Genomic DNA, 17,558 nt, shown 5'->3' on the forward strand with positions numbered 1-17,558 from the left:
CCACTTAGGAGTGGGTTCCTACTCTGAGACGATTAATAAATACGGCCACTGGACTCCAATAGACCTCTGAAGGGGTGCTGTGGAAGCACGCACCAAGAAGTTAGCGGCACACCATGGAAGTTCTGCAAGCTGTGAGGTGAATTAAAGAGGGAATTTAGTTAACTCTTAGTTATGTTACTGTCATGAAACAGTTACTAAAGTATCCCAATGATCACCATAATGATAATGAATTGGTTTTTAAAAAGAGTGTCTATTTGCACCCTGGTCAGACTAGCCAACTAGCAACTATGAGCTATTTACACCTGCCTGCCTCGACCGAAAAAGAAAAACTTTCATGTCATGACAGAGGTCGATGCTATCTGCCTTCAAAGACAGATGAAAAACTTTTTAGGGGGCAGTGGTTACTTGAACATGCAGGTCAGTAACGTATGAGTAACGTACAGTGACAGCCGATAAAAATGCAGCATTTATTATTGCTGTCCAAGGTGCTGAACCACACCCGTGCCATAAACAAGCATTTTAGTACTTTTTCATGTCTTTATTACATTTATAAAATATGTATAAGCACTACTAGGTCTTATCCATCCATCCATCCATCTTCAACTGCTTATCCAAAGTCAGTTACTAGGTCTTATAATTATAATAATTAATATTATTATAGTTTTATTTGTATTTACTCATATTAAGAAACATTGAAAATCTACCGAATACCGAACACGTTTAAAGGTAACACAGTGTTTAACAGACAAAACCAAGGCCAGTATTGACTTAAGTGTCTCAGAGAAAGAAATCGTTCCTAAGTGATCGCTCCAGAGTGACACAAGTTTGATCCTACTTTTTGGAGTAGGAATAAGAGCAATTTCTTAAAATTCCTAAACTCGGAAATCACTCCCATCTCCACCAAAATGACACAGAGAGTTTTAAATGAGTCCTAATTGTATAGGAGTAGCAAGGAGATGGCGTTCAGGCAGACGCTGTATGGAGGGGACACGTTTTAGTAAAACTAAGTGACACGGAGCTCATCCTGTAAAAGATACGTTTGGACAATAATGGAACAATTTTTTTCATGCTGTATGTAACTGATCCATTAATGAACATTTAGAATGGTGTCTCCACAGGAGACCGATACTGTACAGTTTGTAGGTCTGAAACATTGACATAGCTGACAATGTCGGAAATAATAACACTGCACTCACCTCTCTTACAGCACCGCAGATCATGCGCAGATTCATATATATATATATATTTTTAGATTCTTCGTTATAAGAAGCACTTCATCACTGCATTAAAAGGGCGTGTCCCTGTGTTTCACACTCCTTAGGGGTACATGTGGCGAACTGACAGGTGGCACTGATGCTTTCACAAATTGCCTCCATTCACTTTTTATATTTAAAGGTAAGAGTAAGGCTCCGCAAGCAAACCTCTCTCATCCTCTCTCCAGTTTTACTTTCTTTTTAAAGTAATTTTGATCAGATTATGAGAGTCTTACACAGCTCTATTATAGGGGCTTTAAACACTTGTGATTGGAGCAGTCTGATTAACATGCAGACGAGTCACACATCTATAAGTTTTCTCTGTGTGCATAAAGCTTTCACGCTCACTATAACATGCAGCCTACATTGCCTCTCTTCATGTCGAAACAAAAAAGACGTCACACACTTTGCTTGCCGCACTTCTACTCCTCACTGAGTAGAAGCCTCAAAAAATGTCCTACTCTGAGCTAGGAATATTTTCAGTCCCAAATTAACTTTGGGCCTGGTTCCTAGGAGTGATTTCAAGATTCTTAATTAATACGGGCCCTGTTATCTAAGTACTGCAATAGTTTCATTAAATTCTGTTTGGCGGTCGATTTAAGACGTGACCACAGTTTGATACCTTTGCAGTACGCTGTCAAAACTTTTCATAACATTGATTTTCTTAACATCTTGGTATCACTTATTGTAAAGGGGATTAATTTAGATAAAAGAAGTTAATGCTACTCTCTTACTCTCTTCCCTATAGATCTGATATTAATGTGTTAAATCTTTCTTTCTTCTTCCTCCCTTCCTGTATCCTCTTCCATCTGTTCTTAAGGTGTCTTTATGCCCCCCCCAACTAGGGCCAACACCTACTGGATGGTCTCTGGATGAACACCTTTCTAACTTCCACTGCTTTGTTTCTCAGGTTTTTACAAAAGGACATTTTAACAGTGGTTTATCTTCTTAGAAGTAACAGATGTCAGTGGCACAGGCGTTTGGTCAAACATATAAAAACTCTATCTGTTGCTAATAATAAAGAGACCTTTCTGACAGACAATGCATGCGTGTGTGTGTTGGTGTATTATGTATGTGTGTGTGTGTATATATATATATATATATATATATATATATATATATATATATTGCCACCTAATGCTAGCTAAAAATAATCACTGGACCATATGTACAGTTAGTTTTCTTTAAATCCAAACTCAAAGCTTTTTGATGATGATAATGATTATTTTTATTAACAGCAACAACAATAGTAATAATAATAATAATAATAATAATAATAATAATAACAATAATAATAATAAATAAATAAATAAATAAATGTTTAAGAAATGTCTACTTTGGTCATTTTTATACATAAAAAAAAGAATAATAAATATAAAAAAATACAAATAACTACACAAATAAATACAGATTTTAAATATTTCAAAAGAACAGAAATTAATTTAGGTCACCTTTTATCCATGATGGACGACACACAGTTTTATTTCTCACTAAAAATCCTTTTAATATCACTGTAAACAAATTTAAAGTTAACTATTAAACCTGGGCGCGTGAATTAAATAATCAGTGTGTACAGTTTTTTTTTATCTGTGCTCTTATTATATTAATTTTCCCTTTTTTTTTGGCCTCTCTCGGCCTCCGTAGTTTTAACCCACTGAACAACAAGGGAAAAATGGCGGTCGGATGAGCGCGCTCACTTTAAGAGGCGGATCCGTTCGTCGTTCACGTCCTGATGCGTCACAACTACAACAGCAAAGACTGCGCAGTGATTGGGTTAAAAAGGTAGGACGTCATAGAAGCTTGGGTTCCTGTTGGTGGAATTCCACGCCCATCACAGCTTCTCACCCAATTAGCGGTGCAGTTGGATATATTTTTTGGCGAAGGCTGCGTTTATGGACGAAGAGATTAACTGATATGACCTCGAGTCATAAAGCCGTGTTTAATGTCTGAAGTGTTCGGGTTAGAGATGAATCGGAGGAGTTTATAAAAAGGTGAGTGACAAAACATTTATTTAAAGATTAAACACCTGAGAATAGGATAAGTATGGAGCACGCGAGTCAGCGCGCGACGACAACAAGAGCGTCACGCTTATTAATTATTTAAGACCAACTAAATAAACAACTAACTACTGCTGTGGGTTTTAACTAAATATTAAGTGAGGCCTGAGATTATGTCTTTGTTTAAAAATGATTTTTCTTTACATGTTTAGTCAGATGTCAGGCCCTCGTGCAGCACGCAGGCGTTTCTGCGCTCGTGACGTTTGAAGGTGCAATACTGAGGTATTTCATGTATTTTAATTGTACAAATAAACTCTAAAATGTCTCAAACAAACAAACAAAAACACTTTAACTGTCTGAAGATCATTGTACACGGCTTTAAACGTTTGGAAAACTGACTTCCGGGCCAGAGTGCGTGTTTGTTTGTTTGAACTAACCAACTAATTAGTTCTCACTAGCCTACTAGCTAGCTCTAACTAACTAACAGCAAATAAATACACAAGTATACAAATAACTAAAGCTGTACTCAGTATGTAGGCTTTTCTATATGTATCAGGAATATTTTTAATATACACTTACAAGCAGAGAATTATCACAACCACACACACAGGACTGGTGATATAAGTTCATAAACTATTTAAAATGAAAAATTAGAGATTGGATTTATTGATTTAGTTATGATTTGCTGATTCATGTATCGCCACACTGGCTCGAATCTATTTTAAAAAGATAACATTTATAATGAAGATAAACCGTTCGATTGTTTTGGTCTGGTGTTCAGTGTAATCAGTCGTGATCAGCTGATCAGCCTCAGATAAAAAATATCGTTCTGTACTGAGCGCAGACGCTTCAGAGTGACGCAACAGAAAAGCAATTACATGACGTCACATCATCAAACATCACGCGCGTTAGAAGCCCCACATGCACTTGTTAGAAACTCGCCGTCCAGATGAGTTTTAACACTGTGGAGACATTTAAAGCGGTTAAACTTTGTTTCTTTATAAATTTATAATATAAAATAGGTGGCGCTCTCTCTGAAGTGTCCACACATTCTCATTCTGTGTGGTGGCAGTGAATTATTCGCAAAGTTTGTTTAGAAATGATAATCATGGTGGATGACAGAAAAACGCACTGCTTATTAACAATGTAGCTTTGTGTTTAATTTAAATAGAAATTAAATGTTATGTCTATTATGTCTGCTATTACATAAAATATCTAAATTCATAATTACGTGCTTATATTTTGATTAATAAAAAAAAAAGCTGTGCGATGTCATGTATCGTGTTGTGGATCAGCCTGTTGTCCTGCGTCCTGTCATTATGCCCATCTCCTCCACCAGGAATAACAGCTCATGATGCATATTAAATTGCAAATGGTGATAAATTTATCATGTTTATGGCAACATCGTCAGATATACTTTTTTTAGTTTGTGATTGTGTGTTAGTGTGGTTTTGGTTCACACCCAGACATCTGATTGTGTCGAGTTCCTGTATCGTCAACGTGATGTCATGTTTTTTTGTGGAATTGTCCCGAGGTGTCGAAAAACTTGAGGGACGAGATCTTAACAACACGAAGGTGTGTGTGTGTGTTTTTGTTTCATTCTAAATGAAGGTGTAATGAGAGCAATGTTTATACACACACACGCACGCATGTGTGATTCTTGGTAGACATGGTAATGAATGTGTACTTCATGGTGTGTGTGTGCGCACGCACGCTCCTCTGACAGTGGTGAGGGAGACGCTTGATTTGAATATGATGTCACTCGTCATGGGGCGTGATCTACAGTCTACTGTGTGTGTGTGTGAAGCCAGGTTCCTGGCTGTTAATCATCACCTGGATTATAAAAACATAAGCATCAAGGCTTTACATGTGGTTCTACATCTCCACATTCTCATGGGAAAAATCTTTATTGATACATTTTTATTAGTTTATTGTTGTTTTTATAGGTTTTTAGATGATGTGTAGTATTCCTGATTATTGTGGATATCCAGTTAAAGCAGTCGTATCTCACGCGTTACTCGCACACTAACCTTGACCTGATGCACTGTAAACTAGACGTTGACGTTTAGAGCTTTTAGAACCAATCTGAACGACGCAGCATCACTGATGTCACCGGAACTGTGTTTTGATGTTTGCTTTGGTCCGTTGCAGGCGGAGAGACATGTTTTATACGAGTAAGCGACGGGGTGAGGATGGAATCGGCGCCATCATCGACTTCCTGCTCACCAACGCCCGATTGGTGCTCGGAGTGGGCGGAGTCGCCGTCCTGGGCATCGCTACGTTAGCTGTGAAAAAGGTTTGTTGCACATTGTATGCTAAAGTGAGGTGAAGTTGCTAGTGAGGCGGGGTTTATTCAGCAGCTCAGTTACTGAGGTTCTAAATCATGACACCTAGTGATGATAATAAGCTTAATAACTTTTATCATTACTCGTTTATTTCTGCTTCACTTTAACCCCGCCTCCTGTTCCCCACCAGCTAATCGAGCGCGCCGGACGACCTCCTGACGACACAAACCCTGATAAAAAGGTGTCGGACAGCTGGGAGGAGCTTAACCTGGTCAGCTCCTCCCCCAAAGTGTTTCAGAGAGGTATTGAGGGTGTGGTCATAAACCAGATCACTGGAGCCACCAAAAAAGGTATGAAGCACACAGAATCTCTCAAGGTTTTGTGTTTTGATACAGAAAATAAGAGAGATATCATTCTGATGTTTCATTTTATGTATTTATTTACCTCCTGCAGCAGACTTGTCCGAACCTGCGCCTCAGGTCCGACCCCAGACTCGGCAGAAAGGATCGGACCCGGCTCAGCCTCTCAGACGTCTGGATCTGTGCGTGCAGACGTTCTCGGACAGACTGGAGCAGTATTACTGCACGCGCGTGTGCCTGTCCACGGGCGAAGTGTCACGGGCTCAGCAGAGGGCGCTGGACATCGCCATGGAGATCCAGGGCTTCCTGCGCTCCAAACACCCCGACATGCCCCTGGGGGAGATGACCTTAGCGGGCTCGCTGCTCGACGACCTGCAGGTGGTGAGGGCTGATCACGCCTGCCTGCTCGTACCGCTACAGGTAACGGGACCTGACTCGAGACTTCTTTCATAGATCTGACAGAAGGTGTACAAGTTGCTGTTACCATAGGAACGGGAACATAAAAAAAAACGATGTGTAGTTTGCCTTGTACTTGGAGCTTCTCTGAGTGGACAATTAATCAATAAACTAGTTTACAAATTCTATAATAACTTGCTTGTTGTTTGTGTGTGTGTAGCTGGACCCTGGCCTGTGGACGCCGATCGCCGGAGAGGACACGTTCCTCGGCCATCCTCAGTACTGCATGGTGCGCCGCAGTAACTTGGAGTATTTCCCGCGGGGGCGGAGCTACTGGGACCGACACCTCCTAGGCGGCTACCTTTCGTCTCAGCTGGTTGCTGAGCAACTACGCAAATCCATAACCGAAACCATGAACTGGCCGCGTCTGAGCGGGAGCCTGGAGTGCGAGGTGCGGCCGGTGCTCGGGTCTCCGGCGTTGAAGCTTGAGATCAGATCTCCGAGCGGAAATTTTGAGGAAGAGCAGCTGTTTGTTAGCATCCTGCCGATGGTGCGCTCGGGCGACATGACGCTCACGGCGCAGTCCGAGATCACCGGGTCGTTCGACTACGTCTGGTACCGGAGCCTGTACACGAACGAGACGGCACGGCTAGCCGGACTCGACGAGGACGCGGGCGTCAGGAGGAAGTGTCTGAAGACGCTGAAGGCCGTTTGTCGGAACTGCCCCGCCCTGCACAAGCTAAGTGGCGCGCAGCTCAGCAACGTCATCCTGCACATGAGCGAGAAAGAGCGCGACTGGTCGGAGGCGGCATACGCCGACAGGTTCCAGGACGCCGTCGCTGAGCTGATCGGGTTCCTGGAGACGGGCTTCCTGCCCAGTTACTTTAAACCCGGCGTGAACCTGCTGCAGGGCTTCACCGAGGACGACATCGATGAGATGGGCTTCATGCTGTACTGCGCCGTGAGCGAGCCAGAGATCCTGCTCATATAACTGCTGCTAATCAACACACACACAAATCTATATACACAGTTAATATACACACACACACACACACACTTATCTGTAGGTTGTGTTTCCGAGTATTAGGTTTGCTTTAAACTCTTTAAAGAAACCGCAGTGAAAACATTAACGGATTCCAGCTTCTCGTTCTGTAAAGAACACTAAAGATCCGGCGGTCATGATGTCATCATCATTATCGTCAGGATTGACATGGACATTACATCATCAAGCGCTCTGACTACAATCTGACACTTAATTTATTATCCGCTGCACTTTATCTAACAAACTGTGTCAGTTCCACCTCTCTCTTCCTCTCTCTCTTACACACACACACACACACACACACACACACACACACAAACCCAGAGTGTTTGAGTCATGCAGGGTTTTAATAAAGAGGTCAAGTTAGTCGTGCAGGGAGTGTACGCTTTAATATTTTATTATTATTGTTATTATTATTATTATTAGTATTATTGTACACTGGATGGAACGGAGACTCACTTTTAGTAAACGTCTGAGCAGAACTCTCGAGTTTTATTATCTTTGTGCAAATGCAATAAAATGATCTCGGAGTAACGAGGCTCGTTCTGATGTTTTAGGTTTTCTTGACTCCCTGCCCTGGGTGTGTCTCATGAGGTTTGAACATTTGTGTCTTCTTCCTGAACAGTTAACGCTCGTAATAATGGAAGTCGTCTTTTAAGCCAATAAAAATTATTTTTGAAAAACGTGTCCTGAGTGATTCGTCAGTTAAATATATTGTCAAGCACAAAATTATTCACACCCCTTTAATTCAACCAAGTTTTTTTCTTAGAAATGACGAGGTGTTTCCCGAAGGTAAGACGATGTACAAAAAGCATCATTGTAGAAAATGTATATTGCTAATCTTTTTTTACATTTGAACAAAAGGTGGCATGTCCAAAATCATTTATAACCTTTTTAATAATCAATAGAGCCTTTGTTGGCTATTACAGCAATCCTATAATTGCCCACCAGCTGTTTGCATGTCTACTGGTATCCTTGCCCGTTCGTCTTTAGTGATGAGGTCCAACTCGTTTCTGGTTGAAAGGTCTCCTTGCCATCACCCTGATCTTTAGCTCCTCCACAGATTCGCAATTAGATTTATGTTAGGACTCTGGCTGGGCCACTGCAAAACGTTAATGTTTTTGTCTGCTAACCATTTCTTCACCACTTTTGCTGTATGTTTGGGTCGTTGTTGTGCTGAAATGTCCACTGGTGCCCAAGGACCCATTTCTCTGCAGACTGCCTGATGTTGTTGAGAATTTTGATGTATTACTCCTTTGAAAACTACATTAATGTGGCCAAACAATTAAATTTTTGCTTTACCTGACCATAAAACAAAAGTCGTCTTCAAAAAATAAATCACAAACTGAAATAGGTAATTAAAATCTGTATTTGCAAGTCAAATGATAAATAGGAATAGTACAACGAATGTCCAAGTCACAAAGCAAATTCTATAGATCTGATTTTCGCAAGGCAAATCAATTAAGTAGAGCGTTTGTTTAAATGTTGTATTTATTCCTTTCTATAGAGAGAGAGAGTAGATAGACAGAAGTGTAACATCATCGATATGTGACCAGGCTCGATTAATGTAATATTATATAAATGATACAAGAGATTTTGCTGCATAGTTCGTACACACTTTCGCATAGGCACACGAAACTCGGTACACATTTAGAGCTCATTGAGTCGAACAGCTTTCGCAACTTGCCCTGGGTTCAACTCAACAGGAGGCCGGTTATTTTGGGTCGTTCACCAAAACGCACCTGCTGGATTTTAATATACTCCTCCTAGAGAATTTATACAATTGTCCAAATGATCTATATATTATATATTATATGAGAAATATATTGTCACCAAATGATGCAGAAAAACTAGTTCATGCTTTTATCACGTCTAGGTTGGATTATTGTAACGCCTTACTGTCTGGTTGTTCAGCTAGGTGCTTAAACAATTAGTCCAGAATGGCTCCCTCTGAAATTTTGCCCTTGATTTTAAAATACTACTCTTGATATATAAAGCATTAAATGGTCTCTGATATCTGAGTGAACTGCTAGTGTCTTACAATCCGCCACGCCTACTTTGATCAAAGGATGCAGGCTGCTTGTCAGTACCACGTATTATTAAAACTACAGCAGGGGGCAGAGCTTTTATGGAATAGTCTTCCAAATAGTGTTCGGGACTCAGACACAGTCTCAGTGTTTAAGTCCAGGCTAAAAACCTATTTATTTAGCCAAGCATTTTTATAAATAGATTAGCCTTAGGTAAAGGAGCAGATCTGGGGGACTCATGGACGTAGAGTATTATGGTGAACTGGTATGTTTGGATGCTGTCTTCCTCACTCTCATTGATCACTCAGGTTTGTTGACGGTGAGGTGATTGTTTGCTTTACATCTCAGTTTCCCCTCATGTTTGTGTTTCCTTCTGGCTCCTCCCTTTTAGTTATGATGTCATAGTTAGTCCTGCTGGAGTCCCTGCTTGCACTCTACAGTTAATATACATTCACATTATACATTGTTCGACTGTGACCAGACCTAACTGTTATTTCTCCATCTCTTTTGCTCTCTCCTTTTCTGCTCTCTCTTCTCTCTCTCTCTCCCTCTCCTTTTTCCTCTACCTATCTCTCTGTCAAGCTATACATGTCGCTCCTAAGCTGCCAGTGATCCAGACCCCCTCTGCCCGCTGGACCTGTCTAACTCATCCTGGAGTCCTGCTTCTGGTTGGAGATCTCATCACATGGATGCCCCCGTGTGGTCTGCCTGGAATGCGTGTGGTGACTGGGGATGGCTCCACTTTTCCATGAAGGTGGTCCTGTCCTCGACTGATGCAGACAGCTGTTCTCTGAGGACCTGTGACTTCAGTCGCTCAATAGTTCAGGAGTTCCTGAGCCTCCAGGAACAAACTGGACTTTAATCTTACACATCTCCTCTTATACTGAACTTCCAGTCTCGCATATTATTATGCACATCAATCCCTGCTATCTGTTTCACCCAGATGAGGATGGGTTCCCTGTTGAGTCTGGTTCCTCTCAAGGTTTCTTCCTATTACCATCTCAGGGAGTTTTTCCTTGCCACTGTCGCCGTCGTCCTAGGTTTGCTCATTAGAGACAATCATATCATTTTGATTCATACACATTCACATTTCATACAAACTTAATTCTTTTGATTGTGTAAAGCTGCTTTGTGATGATGTAATTTGAATTGAATTGAATTGAATCTAAAGACATTGAGGATGCAAAAATGTGGAGGGATTTTTGATATCTCAAACGGGTCAGCCGTGATATTATCTTAAACTTACACCGAAAAATGATTAATAACTCTCTGCGTGGCCTTATATTGAGTGACATCACATTCAGTGGCACGTTCAGTGACCTCACATTAAGTAAGATCATAGTGTCATGCTTTTCTTCCAGCATCTGCGGCCTATTGTACACACATACACATCACAAATGTTAACACACACACGCACACACACACACACACACATCTCTCTCACGACGCACACACATTACAAATCTTAACACACACAGACGCACACATACACAAACACACTCATATATCACACATCACAAATTTTAATATTTACACACACACACACACATCTGTCTCACACGCAGAAACACACACACACTAACAAGTCACATGTCTCACACACATCACAAATGTTAACACACCGCACATACACAAACATGCACAAATACATTTACTCATCACACACAGACTGACACATCCACACGTAACACACACAAACACACACACTTCTCTCTCTCTCTCTCTCTCTCACACACACACACACAAACGCACTTAACAAATATTTAGGGCCCAGACTGACATCAGCCCTGTATAGTGTGTGATGTGTACAAGGTGTGTGATGAGCCCTGATGGCACAGGGTGCTTGGGCCCGTCATCGTTGCTTGCAACTACATATATATATATTATTAGTAGAATTTTATTTTTGTTGTTATTTTATTATATTATTTTTTGTTGTTGTTTTGTTATTATTGTTATTATCATTATAAAGATGTGGAAGTTTGACAAACAGAAAGTCTCTCTCTCTCTCTCTCTCTTGTGTCATCTGTTGCAAAACTTCCACTGATGGAGGAACCGGAAGCTTCGTCTATAATAAACACATTGCGCTGATCAAAAGTAAGTGCACCCAGCTGCCGATAAGTAAATATGATTAAATGGAAGTACGCGGTGTGTGTGTGTGTGTGTGTGTGTAAGGGGTTAACGGGGGCAGGACGTTTCCGGAAATAAACCCGCGCTGCAGGTCCGGTCCGGTTCGGTCCGGTTCGGTCCTCACTCTGGGTCGGGATTCGACTGACTGAAGTGTGTGTTGAAGTGTGTGAGAGTTCCGTCCTAAAGGTCAGTCACACACACACACACACACCCCTCCCTCCTCCCCCTCATGTTCCTCTGGCGCGGTCACGTGCTCTTCCGCAGCGCCAGTTTGTGTTCCCGGACGGCTCGCGCGCTGTTTACGGAGTTCTACAGTTACCGCGCGAGACGGACTGTCCTCGCGCTGTCTGATCTGATCTGAGTGACTTTGAAGTTCGGAGGTTTGACGGATTGTTTTTGTTTATATTTACGCGGATACGTCATTGATCCCCGCATGCAGCAGCCTGAACCGAGGAGAGAGAGAGAGAGTGTGTGTGTGTGTGTGAATGTGTGAGAGAGAGAGAGAGTGTGTGTGTGTGTGTGTGTGTGTGTGTGTGTGAGTAAATGTGTGAGAGAGAGAGTGTGTGTGTGTGTGTGTGTGTGTGTGAGTAAATGTGTGAGAGAGAGAGAGTGTGTGTGTGTGTGTGTGTGTGTGAGTAAATGTGTGAGAGAGAGAGAGTGTGTGTGTGTGTGTGTGTGAGTGAGTGAATGTGTAAGAGAGAGTGTGTGTGTGTGTGTGTGAGTGAGAGAGAGTGTGTGTGAGTGAGTGAGAGAGAGTGTGTGTGAGTGAGTGTGTGAGAGAGAGTGTGTGTGTGTATGTGTGTGTAGAGTAAAGTACAGTATACAGTGGAGTACTGCACCAATTTAATAATAATAATAACAACAATATCATCATCATGATTGGATCTCCAGACCTGCTGGCTTTCACGACAGACACAGATTTCCTGGAGGAATCCACAGAGTCACACGGACTTCCATCCGATCTCTCAGATCCTCTGTACCAGCACGCGGACGGCACCTCTCCGTGGTCGAAGCCCTCTGCCGTTAGCTTCACTAAGGATTTCATTCTCATATCGGAGTTCTCCGAGCAAGTGGGTCCCCAGCCCATCTTAACCGTCCCGGACCAAACTACGGCGTGCGGATCGTTCGATCTGAACCAGTTTGCGCTCAGGATAATGTCCGTTGACTACCAGACGACGTTCGCGAGCCCCGCCGGGAGCGTGCATCCTAAACTGAGCTTCGTGGAAGACTCTAAAGTGGTGCTGGGGGATTCTCGAGAAGGCGCGTACGCTTACGTGCACCACTTAACGCTGTACGACCTTGAGGCTCGCGGCTTCGTCCGGCCATTCTGCCTGGCCTACGTGTCCTCCGAGGAGGAAAAAATCATGCAGTGTTTCAGACAACTCTCAGCGGAGTTCTCCAAAGCGTCAGAGTGGCTGAAAACCGGGAACAGGAAGAACTTTGCTAACGAGGTGGACAAAAAGCTTTCAGACTTGGAGTATACTAGATTAATACTGCTGAGGGAGATGAACAGAGACAGGTTGGGTAGATTAAAAGTTGGCGAGATTAACGGAACAGAAGCGGAAATGGAAAAGAACAATAGCAGGAACGGTGAACTGCTGCTGAACACGAAAGAAGAGGAATTGAAAGAGAAACAAAGCTTGTCGTTTATGGAAGTTGACCCGAACAACAGTGCAAGAGGTTTTTATAAAAGGAGAAATGAAGCAGAATGTGACTCGGTTGTTGTGAGCAATCAAAATAAAAATAACAGATCAGAAAAAGATCAAGTGGTTGAGCAGCCTAATAATGAAACCAAAGAAGGTCAAAGTGCAACTATCAAGTGGGCTAATAAAGCGGACGAGCTGGCTCGTGTGGAAAAAGCCATCCAGGAACACAGAAGTCTTTTAAAACAAATCACTTCCTACCCAAACAGGAAGCTTAGAGACCCAGAGTTTTTACCGTACGAGCCAGACGACACCTTTCATTCTCTGGAGTCTGACCTAGACCCCGGCACGCTGTACTTCCGGAGCCCAGAGTCAGTGGATGAATGCAGCGATTACTTACGTGATCCTTCACACATTCCGCAACTGGTAAGTCCGAGTGCGTGTCGACAGTTTGACAAGTGTCTGAAGAATCTGGATGAGCTGTGCGACACGTACTTCATGCAGCAAGCAAGGGAACAGCTTCGCTCCATCGAGAAGAGTTTCCGTGGCGACAATAGCTCCTTCGTCTCCAAGCAACGGACTCAGAATTTGCTTCGTCACCTCAAATCCACCAACTTCCTTTTTGAAGAGCCATGTGATCTCGAGGCAGATACAGGTCAGCAGATATCCAGACAACACCCTCGGCTAGCACTGCTACAGAGTGACCCCGTAAGTCTGGACTCTTACACGTCATGCGTGGAAATGGTCCCGATCCGGCTTGAGCTCCAAAGAAATGGACCTGACTCGGTTCCGACCTCACCAAGCGATGAATTGCCTTTGACACCAAACTTCCCAAATGAAGGGAACTGCAAGAATGAGGAGGTTCCTGTACCGATGAAGGACAGCATAAGCAGTGGAGAGAGTATCGAGGTGCTAGGAACGGAGAAGTTCTTTAAACCTCAAAGCACTCTTGATACCACGGAAATCATTCAGCAGAAACCGACATCTATCCTTTTTGAAGGGCGGAAAAGGAGAGTGGTCACCCGACGGGAGAACAGCGAGGACAGCATTGAGGTGCTAAGCACTACAGATTCTATTATCCCGGACGATTTGAGGGCGTCGTACCCTTCAGCTATCTGTGAGGAGACTCCGGAGCACGAAGAGGAACAGAATGACTGCGTGAACAGCTCTGAAGATGTTTTGGTTCCATGCAAAGACAAACCCCAGAGCTCCCCTAGCTCCCCCAGCACCCCTACAACAGTCATAAACCCACCAGATCCCCACATGACCCTGGACTTGTGTACTTTTGCTGGACTTCCTCTAAGTGAGCCGGGTTCTCTCCAGGACAGGCCGTTCCTGTTCCCACCAGATGATTACTCAGACTGCACTAGTTTTCGAAGCCTTGGCTCCACGAGCTCTACAGTGTCTCTCGACCTTTACAGGGATAAAAGTGCACCCGGGAGTTGGAGAAAGAGAGGCAGGTCAGGACGTGCTGCTGTGAATTTCCTACGCCAGTTTTCGTTTGCCGTGCACGCCGTGTACAGCCTGCTGAGTGGCCGGACTTTGGTGGTCCTGGGCAGTGAGGAAAGAGTGGTTAGACGCCTGGTCACCGCGCTGACCATGTACACTCCTCATCTGGGGAGAAGCCGAGGAAACATCCAGCCCTGGATATCAAGTCCTTTGCAGATTACTGACCTGCTGACCTGGAAACTCGTCGGCTATAACAGGTATGTTAATTTCTAAACCTGCTCATTTGCATTTTTTCAAACTCTCTGTATTATTATAACCTTTTTTTTCCAGATCGGCATTTCCTCCATGTCCCAGTATGCCACCTTGTCTTGCTCGCTTCAGCCGCTACCTCAGCGTACTAGACGTGGACCAGAAGACCTTACGCTGCCCGGCGTATAAAGGATCTCTGATTTGTCCGTTGGTAGAGGCGAGGATTCAGAGCATGCATGGCACCGCCTACTTTCTGTACGCGCAGAGTTTAATCAGCCAGCTCGTTTCTAGAGCGTTCCTTATCACATTCTCTTCAAAGGTCAGGCACGAACACGTCCATAACGACGATCTGAAGATCCTCCGGTACCTTTCAGAGCTGATTATGGAACATGTGACGGGAACCTCGCAGACAGTCCTGCGATTCAGCTACACCGCGAGCACGGTGTTCAAACACTGACACTAAAACTAATAAGAGGTTTATACTGCTGCTAGCCTCGGGAGGTGGGAGGTCTGGGAGATGAGTTACGCTGGTGGAATTCACAGTCCACCATTATTAGTTATTCTAAGAATATTTATTTATTGACTTTAAGCCAGATCTCAATAATCCAAAAACAAGATGTCAACTTGGAGTTGACCTTTGAGTTGTTGGATTATACAAGGTGTGTAATATTTATTTTAACATTGGCAAAGATTAGCAATTATCTGATTTCATTGTTCACTTCTTTTAAGTTATCTTTCATTTAAAAAAAATCTATTATTGTTATACACTTAAACAGTATTCTGTCCCACTTTTACCGCCCACTAAGGAAACAGTTTAAATAATCAGAGTAATCCTAAATCCCCAAATCCACGTCTCCTTGTGATTATTTCATTAAGTGCCAAAACACATGGACTTGTGCTTGTGTTGTCAAGAAAAGCTCATATTGCACACTCCTTGAGATACTCTACACCCTTCAGAATTTGTAACACATTTTGCACTGATAATGCACAGAGATAATTCACTGAACACAGCTCAGGGGAGGTCAGATTCTACTCAAAGGAAAAACCACATTAATTAGGAACACCTGTACACCTTCATCCAAACGTCCAGGCAGACGAACAATGGATTTCATCTCAGCACTGTGGTAAAGAGCATCTATGTAAGTTACCATAGACTTCCTGTCAGTTCGAACCCGTCGCCCTGTTCTCTTGTACACTGTCTAGAGATCAGTACATGAAAATCCGAGCAGATCAGCAGTTTCTGAAATGCCAGCACCAGCTCATCTGGCTCAAACAAACCATGCAAACAAACACATCACACTTTTTTTTTTTTTCCACACTAGCTGTATCTGTACCTGCATGATGTGCTGCTGCATGACTGGATGCATGAACGCATAGGCAGGTGTACAAAAGTAAAGAATTTGCCACTAATGTGTCCAATTATAAATCACTTATGATTTTGAATAGTTCATTTAGTTTTGTGTGTAATGAAAATGAGTATAGTTTTAACCCTTCAGTGTTCTGCTCAACCGTTCGGTAGAGCACATTTTGAGTCACTATACTTTGATTAAAAGGTGTTGAAAAGCCGATTACATCTCTACTGGTTATTTAAGTGATGTTATTTAGAACATTCATACTTTAAAGATTAACATTTTATTTGTCACATGTACCTTACAGCACACTGAATTTATTTTGTCATTAATCACAGTTTAGAAAGCTGGGGTCAGAGAGCAGGGTCAGTCAGGATACAGCGCCCCCTGGAGCTGACAGGGGTAAGGGCCTCGCTCAAAGGGCTCAACACTGCCTACATGTTAGTGCTGGGGCTCGAACCCCCAACCTTCGAATCAGTAACCCACAGCCTTATCTGTTTGAGCCAGCTCTGCCCATGAAGCAACATCTCAACCAATTGGAAGAGGCCAATCTTGGAGTACTTTTAAAAACAATAATGAATGACTAAACAAACAACATCCATTGATTGAGGTATTGCCATTTATTTCCATTGTAATAACAAAATTAAATAAAAACAATGCAATGAGGATATTAAAGGGTTAAACTGCAGACCAGTGCAGGAATACTGTTGTAATATTGAAAAGCCCTGATGGTTTGAAGGTCAGTTTAACGTAATACTGGTGTCTTAAAGTAGCGCTGATGGTACACTGCTTAGAGAAATTCAGTGTGAAAGTGTAAAAGAAAATGTATTTTGTCAGAAGATTTAATAAAAAAAATGAACATTTAAATAAAGTGTCTCGTTTTTAACGCTGTTTTTTTTCAGCCATTAAATGACATCAAACTTCAAAATTAAATTAATTAACTTCAGAATTTTAATTTTCTCGACTTTTATTAACCTCACCTCACAGCAGCGCTCTTGAGTTAATCTCAAATATAAAACTCTACAAAACTGAAGAATCTCATCTAGAGGTCAAATTTATTTACATTTCTATCAGCTCACAAGATAAAGTCTTGTAAATCCACAGGTCAAAGTTCACCTCGGTATACACGATCAGCACAAAGAGAATGTAAACGCTTTTTTTCATGTCCCATGACCTTTAACCTCCCGTCAATGAGCTTTTCTGTTGAAATGTCGAACCTCCAGGCGTCTCCTTTGTGACTGTTCGGTTTAACTAAAACCAATCCTGAACAATCTTATTAGAATAATTCAATAATCACAACGAGAAAAGGCCTTACAGTGTTAATAATAATAATAATAATCCATACATTATATATTAAAACTTGTACGGTTACAAGATACTTG

The 17,558-nt window shown here is 42.3% G+C and overlaps 2 protein-coding genes across 4 annotated transcripts; both read left to right on the forward strand.

Annotated features, from left to right (window-relative positions):
• The first annotated feature begins 3,094 nt into the window (after positions 1 to 3,094).
• On the forward strand, positions 3,095 to 8,015 carry mief2 (mitochondrial elongation factor 2). Of its 3 annotated transcripts, XM_053476421.1 has the most exons (6): positions 3,104 to 3,244; positions 3,463 to 3,532; positions 5,402 to 5,546; positions 5,726 to 5,885; positions 5,989 to 6,314; positions 6,511 to 8,015. In XM_053476421.1, the coding sequence occupies exons 3-6, from the start codon at positions 5,412 to 5,414 to the stop codon at positions 7,279 to 7,281; spliced, it is 1,392 nt and encodes a 463-aa protein (XP_053332396.1). In that variant the 5' UTR covers positions 3,104 to 3,244; positions 3,463 to 3,532; positions 5,402 to 5,411; the 3' UTR covers positions 7,282 to 8,015. The 3 variants fall into 3 exon arrangements, with proteins under 3 accessions (XP_053332395.1, XP_053332397.1, XP_053332396.1); XM_053476420.1 differs by lacking the exon at positions 3,463 to 3,532 and having other exon boundaries at positions 3,095 to 3,244; XM_053476422.1 differs by lacking the exon at positions 3,463 to 3,532 and having other exon boundaries at positions 3,095 to 3,244; positions 5,992 to 6,314.
• Positions 8,016 to 12,045: 4,030 nt separating this feature from the next.
• On the forward strand, positions 12,046 to 16,803 carry smcr8b (Smith-Magenis syndrome chromosome region, candidate 8b). Its single transcript, XM_053476418.1, has 2 exons — positions 12,046 to 14,835; positions 14,909 to 16,803. Exons 1-2 carry the CDS (start codon positions 12,362 to 12,364, stop codon positions 15,282 to 15,284), a joined length of 2,850 nt encoding a protein of 949 aa, XP_053332393.1. The 5' UTR covers positions 12,046 to 12,361; the 3' UTR covers positions 15,285 to 16,803.
• The last annotated feature ends 755 nt before the right edge of the window (positions 16,804 to 17,558 follow it).

Source organism: Clarias gariepinus, chromosome 18, assembly GCF_024256425.1.
Source record: "Clarias gariepinus isolate MV-2021 ecotype Netherlands chromosome 18, CGAR_prim_01v2, whole genome shotgun sequence".
NCBI lineage: Eukaryota > Metazoa > Chordata > Actinopteri > Siluriformes > Clariidae > Clarias > Clarias gariepinus.